Source organism: Egretta garzetta, unplaced genomic scaffold (genome assembly GCF_000687185.1).
Source record: "Egretta garzetta isolate BGI_Z169 unplaced genomic scaffold, ASM68718v1 scaffold339, whole genome shotgun sequence".
Lineage (NCBI taxonomy): Eukaryota > Metazoa > Chordata > Aves > Pelecaniformes > Ardeidae > Egretta > Egretta garzetta.
The window spans coordinates 3212-13241 of NW_009260800.1; the positions used below are offsets into that span (position 1 = coordinate 3212).

The 10030-nt window shown below is 37.8% G+C and overlaps 1 protein-coding gene across 1 annotated transcript in view; it reads left to right on the plus strand.

Annotated features, from left to right (window-relative positions):
* The window catches only part of RAB3GAP2 (RAB3 GTPase activating non-catalytic protein subunit 2), a 57292-nt gene that overhangs the window by 861 nt on the left and 46401 nt on the right, over window positions 1–10030 (plus strand). Inside the window, exons 2-3 of the mRNA XM_009646841.2 lie at window positions 61–167; window positions 907–1008. Of these exons, the coding sequence (XP_009645136.2) occupies window positions 61–167; window positions 907–1008 (209 nt within the window). The remainder of the gene's footprint in view (window positions 1–60; window positions 168–906; window positions 1009–10030) is intronic.

Consider the following 10030-nt stretch of genomic DNA (forward strand, 5'->3'; position numbering starts at 1 on the left):
CTGCCGGCTGGGCTCTGGGCTCGTCTGTCCTCACTCTCCCAACCGTCCCCGTCCTCCCAGGGGTGTGCAGGGCGTAGCCGCGGATCGCTGGGTGCTCGGCACCCTTACTGTGATAAAGGGCCGTGAAGGGTGGGTGTCCTGCGGCTACAGGTGCCCCGTCTTCACCGGCAAGTTCTGATTTTCCTGCTCTCCAGAAGTTTCAGGTATTCAGTTCTTCTCAGATGTCGGTCCGTATCTTGTAGCATGTACGTGAAGCTTTTTGGCCACAGATCCCCTGTGTGCCACAGACTTCGAGGTGAAAGTTTGTAAATTACTCACTAAGAGTGGGGTTGTCTGGAGATGTTCTAGTAAAGTTAATAAACATTGCGTGTGCATGGTTGCCTAATAATGAAAAACGTGCTTAAAAGTATACTAAAGATATAGTTTGGCAGCTTAAATTAAAAGACAGTAAATCTTAGGGCAACTACGGTCCCAAGCTGTGGGCCAGATTTCCGTTGTGTGAGGCGATGCATGACAGAACCTGCGCTGTCTGGCACAGAAACTGTATTCTCAACAGAGAAGAAAGACCAACGGATCCATACCCAGGATAGACAGTACAGGGAAGTGAGACGCTGGTCTGTATGTTGTTAGTGCTGTACTGCGGCAACTATTTCGGGCTGGTGTTTTGGCATTCTGGCAACAGCATGGAAAGCAAGCGTCTCAAGATGTTTATGAGGATGCTTGTAAAGTCCTCTCAGCTGTAAGCGGAGCTATGAGAGAAAGCAGTAAGGTGCTTACTTAAAACGCTTAAAAGGTCTGGGGGGGAATTAAAAGAGGGGAGGTCATTGTATAGTTTGTATTGGACGGGACCTCTGAAGTCCACCGGTCCACCCCCCCGCCATGGGCAGGGACATCTTTCATGAGATCAGGTTGCTCAAAGCCCCGTCCAGCCTGACCTTGAACACTTGCAACGATGGAACATCTGTAACTTCTCTGGGCAGCTTGTTCCAGTGTCTCACCATCTATATCGTAAAAGATTTCTTCCTCGTATCCAATCTAAATCTACCTTTTTTCTGTTTAAAACTGTTGGCCCTTGTCCTGTCACTACAGGTCCTGGTAAAAAGATGACACAATTGTGAAAAAGGTTTTTAAAGTACACTGTGTATTCATATGGTTAACTTCAACCAGTAAAATTTCTGTATGTGTGTTGTTATATCATTGCTTTCTTCTTGTGTTCAAGATAGAATTAATTTACTTTATTGTTGAAATGCACTTGGAAGAAAGTAATTCTGGAAGAATTAGATACTGCCAATCTTCATTGTCCAAAACTTTCAGTAGAAGACAATAATTTGCTGTTACTTGTTCTTGTTGTTTGACTCCAGTTTGTTTGACTCTTGTTGTAATGCTCTGAAAAGTGCATATGGGTTCCATATGGCTTTTGGTAGCATCTGTATATAAAGGAGGGATTCTGAAACCATTAGGGCAGGTTCTGTTAGTGCCTCTTGAATACTGAAGGTAAAAGCAGAAGATCGTAATGTGTGTTTCTAAAAATATGTGCTAAAAGAAATTAAAATACTCTCATATTTGGTGGTACCTGCAAGAGAAGTTTGTGCAAAATAACTTTTGGATACTTTTGTTGGATTGGATTTATCAAATGGCAGCTGTAAAGAGAGGAAACATTTAGTATGTTGTAAAACCACAAAAATGATGGAAGCAAAGAAGATATATGTTCCAAAATGTGCTGTTCTGCCATTTTAATGAGCTGGCTGTATTCTGGGCTATTTTTATATTTGCTCGTTCAATCATCAAGGCAGAGTGTCAGAATTGGGTGTTTTTCAAATTATTGCTCATTTAGACTTTTTTTGAAGTCTTTTGGATTTGTGCCTGTAATTTTTTGATACTGCAGCTGTTTCTAATGGTTCAGGATAAATGAGTGTGAATGTAAGCAAGTAAGAGTTCCTAAAGTGACTTTTACATAAGATTATAAATTAGTCAATTTGAAGCAGAAATCCTTAGTGCGTTCATCTTTGACGGGGGGAAACACTGTTACAACTTGCAGAGTAAGCGTAAGTTAGAAATAAGTAAATTGTGGAGGTATCCTAAGTTACAGACAAAAATTGATTTGGCCGTGTGGAGCAGGATTTTCTCTTCCCATTACACTTATTTCTCCAAATCTGCTTTGCTGCATACTTTGTGGCCCAGACAAATGAATAGTTAAGCTGCATATTTCATTTTATGGCACAAAGAGACAGGGCAAGTATTTTTAACTAGGCAAGGTATAAATAAATGGGTTTTTATCAAGGAATGCTTTAGTAAAAGCTGTTCCATTGGCAGAATGTACTTTTTAAATTAGTAGTTTATTATGAAGTTGTACATTAAAAAACTTGAATTTTAATCTGCTTTTATATTTTTACTCTTTAGGGAAATAGCAGTTTATTTTTACTGATAAATTCAACAAAGAAAATATGTTCATTGGCTATCAAATACAGCTTTTCTACTGAACTTAATATTTATGCAGTTGCTGATCTGTGAACAAACATAGTTTAATAAACACATGTCAAAGTTGTAAGTATTTTTTTACTTTAAACTGGAGAACTGGTAACTGTTATTTACTTTTTTTTGCATGTTTTTTTTTTAAAGTTAAGCTGCATTTGTATGGAAACTCTTTCACTAGTATTTGAACATTACAGTTAAATGAAAACTGTTGGCTACCTTAGGAAAATAAGTGTTTGTATTAAATATTTTTATTCAACAAAAAATACTTCATTAACAAATTAATTACTTTTTTTTTTGAATCATAACTTAATGTTTTAGGTGCTTAGTAGATTTTCAAAAGTTCCTATCAGATTTTAGATGACAAATGTTTTTGATAGGGTACCTTCAGGATCTTAAAGGTGTGGGGTTTAGGGTTTTTGTTAGAAACTATAGATCTTCTCTTTTTTGATTTCTTAGTTGCACATCAGAGAAGTTTTTTCTGCTGTTTTAGCTTTGGTCATTTTTTCATTCTAACCAAAATATTTTCTGTGAGGCTATTGGCCTCGCAACAATCTAGGGTGGTTAACATAAAAGCATTTTTGTAGATACATTTTAAACCAAAAAAATTTGCTTACTTCAGAAAATGCAAGCAGTATACATTTCTAAATCGCTATGTGATAATGTGACTTTAATAAAGGTTAGAAGTTAGATGCCATTTACTATGAATAAAAAGGCTGTACCTTCCCACCTAGTCATATTTGACATACTGACATATTTAATTTAATTGTAAGTTAATCAAGGCTGTCAATTTAAATTTAATTTGAAAAGGCTTATCAAAGTGCTACATATATTAAAATACAGATGTAGGTAACTGACTTAAAAAAAAATAGTGTTTTTATGCTAAGTGAACTTTATTTTTTTCCTTCCTTTGCACAGGTAAACATTTAAACATAACCAACAGCAGAAAAAATGATGGAAAGCACCCTGTCAACTACTATTTCACTTAATCTTTTATTGTAGCCCTACAGTTTATCTAGTTAGTGTGAAGGATATATTTGTCTGGTAAACTGGGGAGGAAAAAAACCCAGTGTCCTCTTCCTTTGAACCTTATGTAAAATCAGTTCTGCAGGTGCCTGTTTCTTCCCAGGTCAGGAAACACCAGAAGGAAGGGTTCACGTCATTCTCCTTGCTTGCGTTATGCAATCATATGTTGAGATTGCTAATAACACAGTGCTGAAATAACTTAAGAAATGTTCATAGGCTGTTGAGGTGACCGTTGATCTGTATCACTACAGATCTATAGCTACTTTTTAATTATACGTGTTAGAATAAAAGGTGTTGGGGTGGATCTTGCCTCATGTAGCTTAAATAAATAAAAAAGTTATTATGGAGTAAACTTGGTTAAAGATGCTTCACATGGGATTACCATTCCTTTATTCTTTAGGGAAAAAAGGAATGGTTGAATGCTTTTCCATATTTTAATGAACAGGACTAATAAAGCATGAGAGTTCAAGATGGGAAAAGTTAATGCTAATAATGAGGCACAAATCCTCTGTGGATCCTGAGCCTAGTGTTAATCCAAATTACTTTGAAAACTGCTGTTTCAAATGTGCAAATACTGGGAATAGAAGTATTTGCATTACATTTAATTTGAGAGCTTGCTGTGTTGAAGATGTTTTGGGATGCATGTTGGCTAGATCAGAAAACAGCTGTAACAGTTAACTCCACTACACAACTGTCTATGAGAAGGCATACACAGGAATGAAAAAATCCATCTTATTTGCAAAATGTGATAAAGCTTCACAGGCATAACAGAATTTTAGCATTAAGAAATTAAAGGATAGATAACTGAAAAGAGCAGAAAATTGAGCAATAAAGACAGATAACATTTTCTACAGTCTTTATAATTTGAGGAATTTTACTACAATTTATTTGAAGTGATGTGTCTGTTCTTCCAGTAGACTGAGCTTTGAACGGTGTGTTTTAAAACATTTGATAGGCTTGATGACAGCAATTCAGGGACATAGGACTGCTGCTAGCTAAACTTTGGAGGCATTAATATGAGATAAAGAAATCAGTACTCCCCTGGTGTGCAGATACTTTTAGTTTCCAAATGTGTTAATCTCCCATTCCTAAATCAAATTAATAAGAAAAGAAAAACACCCAAACCAAAGTTGTCCTTGGGAGTTCCCACGCTGTGATACCTGCATCTATGATAGTGAGCTGGCTGCTTCGGAGCAGTGCATGGCACAGGACACAACTTTGAGATGCTGCTGCTTTTTCAGGGGGAAGAAAAAAATCAACCCCCCAATTTACAGGGTTGTTCAAAGCTATGAGGTGTCACTTTACTACTTTGTACACTAGGAATGATGGTTTAAGCCTGGCAAAGGAATCCTTCTCCAGAATCCAGCCCTGTTACATTTACCACCCTGAAAAGTGCTCTTCAGCCCAGTTCCTCTAAAAAACATCTTTGGAGTTGTGCTCACACACTTTGCTTTATCTGGATCAAGTAATTTAATTCAGAAATACAGAAGGCCAAGCTTTTTATTTCAGAGTTGCAAACAAGGTTACAAGGAAAAAAAACTACGTTACAAAATCAAATTCTAGATTGCATTTAACAGTAGGATTCTTCTTAACTGTTTCTGTATTTCTCTTATTGTATTTGATGTATTCCTATTGAAGAGTCTTCCGACAAGCTCTTTTATATTGCCACTTTAATCAGATCTTCCTTCTCCAGATTGCATTGTATACTTTTAAGATTAATTTATTTCAGTTTTCATGTAAAATATAATAAAAAATGTGCGCTGTACCTGCAATGTGTCACATCTGTAATTGTTAATACATTTGGAGATATGGGGAAGACTAAATGACATGCTCTCAACGCACATGACAGAATGGTGTCAGAGTATTTTGTCCAAATTATCTTTGGGCCTGAGTGTTTTGCTGCTTTTGCACCTCCTTTACTGGATAGACTTCCTTCTTTCTTGCTATAACTGAAGCTGTCACTTGCACCCGATAGAAAGCTGAAATACTATGTTTTATGTGTAACCTGTTTCATTTGTTTCCTGTGCTATATAGCATCACAAAGTGTTACAGCTGTAAGCCATGGAAATTTGTGGCATTACTCCAAAGAATCTATGTAGTACCTTACCTGGATTATTTTTAACTTAGTTGTCTTTTATTCTGTTGAAAGCAATTGTGACCATCTAAAGGAAGAGAAATTGCTTAAGTGGTTCTTTTTTAGATTAGCGAGCTAACTTAGGTTGAGTGTCAGTTTTTCTTTTTTTTTTCTTCCACTAATGGATATCTGAAGTGATAAGAAAAAACAAATGTAATACTAGTCTCAAAAGGGGCTTCTTAGTAACGCTGACAAAACAAAACCTAATGTATTTGTCAGTCTCCATGTTGGAGGAGCTTTGGAAATAAATGGATTATGATTACTAAACAGCAAGAAGACTAAAATATTCTTAAAATTCTTTGGCCTGAAGAGGAAAGAAACTGGTTCTATTTCTTCACTAATTGTGCAATCCAGTGGTATCAGAATTGCAGTAAATATAAATAGGAAAAAATCTGAAACTCTTGCATGTAATAAGCCATAATTTCTTGCGCTATTACTTAATTTTATATATTCTTAAAGCATGGATGGAAAACAAGCTGGAAGGTCATAAACCCAACTAGCTACATGCATGCATTTAAGTGTCATGGTTTAACCTTGGTGGGCAGCTAATACCACACAGCCACTTGCTTGCTTCCCCCTACAGTGAGATAGGGAAGAGCATTGGCAAGGTAAAAGTGAGAAAACTTGTGAGTTGAGATAAAGCCAGTTTAACAGGTAAAGCAAAAACTCTGCGTGCAAGCAAAGCAAAACAAGGAATCTATTCCCTACTTCCCATTGGCAGGCAGGTGTTCAGCCATCCCCAGGAAAGCAGGGCTCCATCACGCGTAACGGTGACTTGGGAAGACAAACACCATCACTCTGAACATCCCCCCTCCTCCCTCCCTCCTTCTCTCCCCCAGGTTTTATCACTGGCAGGACATCATATGGTATGGGCTAGCCCTTTGGTCAGTTGGGGTCAGCTGTCCTTTGTCCTCTCCTGACCTCTTGCACATCACCTGCCTACTTGCTGGAGGGCAGTGTGAGAAACAGAAAAGGCCTCAACGCTGTGTAAGTGCTTTTTGGAAATAGCTAAAACATCAGTGTGTTTGTGTCATCGCAAATCTAAACCACAGCACCATACCAGCTACTATGAAGAAAATTAACTCTATCCCAGCGAAAACCAGTATGTTAAGATACAAAACATTGATGCATGACTTGGTTTTATTTATAAATTTTAATGTACTAACTAGCATACGTAATAATTTTTTGGCTGATGCACCTTGATGCTTTATGGCCAATAATCTAAAAACCTGTTGAGGACAGATTATTGGCTTTTGTGTGAGTTGATTTTTTTTCTTATTTAAAAAAAATAATCTGTGAACAAAAATGTGCTTGTTTTAAAGCTGTAAATCAATCTAGGTCAGGGTAGTTCAACATTTGTGGCTTCGGGGGTCCAGTTTTCAACATACGCTCTCTCACTTGGGCAAACAGACTCTTCTGGGCAAGCCCATGCCAGCCATGGCCTCTGGTACCTGCTGCATAGAGCTGGAGCATAGAGGTGAGGGAGGAGGAGGGAAAGGCTCCTGCCACCGGCCCCAGGTCATTGTGGTGCTCTGGAAGGGAAGACACCAGCAGTTTTCTGCACTCTGAGAGACATTCTGCGATTTGGGGAGGAAGTTTTAGACTGAAAAACATCTTTCACATTGAATTTGACCTGTTAAATGCCCATTAGGCCTCATTGGTCTAGATCTGTTGCTAAAGTTTCTCTTTCCTCTTGTTCTTTAAACAAAACACATTTATCAGTAGAAATTATTCTTTTGGGTCTTCAGTTTATCCTAAATATGCTTAAAATGAATTTTCTTACACATTAATGCCAATGCTACAAATGTGCAGCGTTTAAAGCAGCTCTAAAGTTTCAGATGTGCTGATGATGGAGATTTAATGCTTTGTGCTTCAAATTAAAGAGTGAAGTGGTTCTTGTAGACCCAGTAGATGAACTTTTATTTTTGCAATCTCTGCAGTAAAGCAAAATCTGATGTATTGCTGCTGCTTTATCAAAATAGGGAGAACTGTTTACCAGACATCTACTACTTGTCAGAGGTGGAGATGAATAGAAATATAGATTTGCATAGGAAAGCTTGATTTTTCCCAACAGTGGACTGGAAAAAAGGAGTATGTTGCAAGTAAAGAACTGTTTAGGGCTTGTTTACGTATTGGTGACTAGATAATGTCCTTCATTCCACAGTTGCTAGTTCTAATCTGTAATGTTACTAAAGGAAATCTTCATTGTAGGCAGAACTTAGATCCTGTGTCACCTCTCACTTGAGCAGCACTGTCAGGTCCTGGTGGATGGGAAAGTCTCTGCAAGTTGACAGCTTCCGTGGGATATTTTGTAGTTTATCGGCACAGGTGAATAACAGCATGCTTTGAGTTAAAGTATTACAGGCATATGTATCCCTCTGTTCCTTCTCTGTCCGTTGTTTCAGAGATTAGTTGTCAATTGTTTAATACCCCTCTTCACTAGCCATTGTGTAGGTGAAGTGTCTGAAGGAAATGGATAAGGAAACAAATCTTATTTTTAATTTCATTTCTTGTTTTGAAAAGAATTAATGTATAGTCAGAAGGAAACAATGCCTGCAGGGGCTTGAGAAATACACGATTAGCATGTGCAGGGGAAGTCTGTGCTATGTGGAGGCTGGGTATGAAGGAGCGAGCTTGTAAACCTGTGTAAGCTGAAGGAGATGGTGGCTTTGCAGAGCAGGTTACAGTTGTGAAAGATCTCTGCAGCGTCATCAGTGGGATGGTGCCTCAGTATTACATCATTTTTCCATACTTCTTTGATTGACCTAGCTTCATCCAAGGAAGATGACCGCTGTAAAATGTAGCTATTCACAAAGAGACAGCAAGAATCCTCACAGTTAAAAGTTTTATGTTGGGTGTTCAGTCTTAGAATTGAGGTGGCTGACATTTCTTGGAAAGGTTGGTTTGCTCTGCGCTGTAGGGGAAGGCATTGGTCCCGACTGTGTTTCTTGGATATGGTTATGTTTCTCTCTGGACTGTGGCACACTGACAGATTTCTTTCCTCTGTGAATTTTATAGGAAGGAGATTTTGTTGCCTTTTGAGCTAATAAAATGCAAATCGAAGTAGGATTTTTTTTAGCTGTATTAATCTAAACATTGAAGTTAGTTATTGCTTTCTTCTTGCAGTTTATATGCAAAAGTATTTATCGTAATTCTCCTTTATATATTTGTATACTGGAAAATTCTCAACCTCAAATAGAAGATGAGATTGTGACCCTTGGAAGCCTGTTGCTTATATAGTTATGCCTGAAATAACGATGCAGTCAGATCTGTATTGATGACAATGCAGTAAAAGTGGCTGACTTGCCCATTTTGTAAATGGTACTGACCTTTCAATTTTAACAAAGGTTATTCATGGAGTGGGTGTTTTGTCTTCCACAGTCTTGTGAAATACTTTCTCAAGAACATTAGTGGAAAGTTTTTTTCTTAAACTAAAATATTTTTTAAAAGTTTTTTGTCTTCATTAGCCATTCAAAAGTCAAAAAAACTGCCTGAATGGGCAGAACTGATTTCTGTTTTCTTGTCCTGGATTTCACCTTGCTTTGTTTGGTGACAAAGAAACCGGAGTTTTTACACTAAGTAAAATCGGTGTGTTTGTGATACAGACCTTTTTATCTGTACTGTTTGACCATCCAAAATGGCAAAATCTTGGTTTTTTAAAACTAAATTTAAACTAATTTGAGACATGGCATTTAGACTTCTACTTAAAGTAAATGTAGCCATGACACCAGTTAATGAAAAACTTGAAAGAAATCCTTGGCAAAATCTGGAAGTCTTATTGATGTTATTGCTTCAGATTTCTTCTGGATGGAAGTCAGTGCTTGGCTTTTCTACTGAACTACAAGGTTGCTTATTGACGTACGGAGAGTCCTAATGATGGTGGGTTTTGAGAATTGGACATATTTTACTTCTAAATTCCTGTGCATAGGCTTTTGCGTAGGCTTTTACATTCATGCCAAATTCTGTATTTTTAGATGAAAGAATTTCAGATTGTTATGGTCAAACACTGAGACCACTACTTCATAAGTCCAATCAAGGGTTTATTTAAAGTGAAGGAGCAAAAGCAGCGCTGGGCGGCCGGGGAGTCGCAGCTCCACCTAGGCGCGCCAGGTCACATTTTTTTGGCCTTTATTTATACAGAGCTAGTTTACATATTTATCACGTTTCACAACTATTACATTAATATTCATCACCCCTTGTTCGTCTCGTATTTAAATTTTCTTCAAGCAGGTGTTCCTCCTCTTGAGCGTGCGCAATGGTGGTCGTTAGGGGTTGTTTTGAAGGAAGGCCGCGGGTCCCTCTTTATCATCTTGAGTAACCTTGCCTGTGGTAGACCACAGGAGGTGGGTCCCTCTTTATCATCTTGAGTAACCTTGGCTGCAGCAGACCACAGGACTG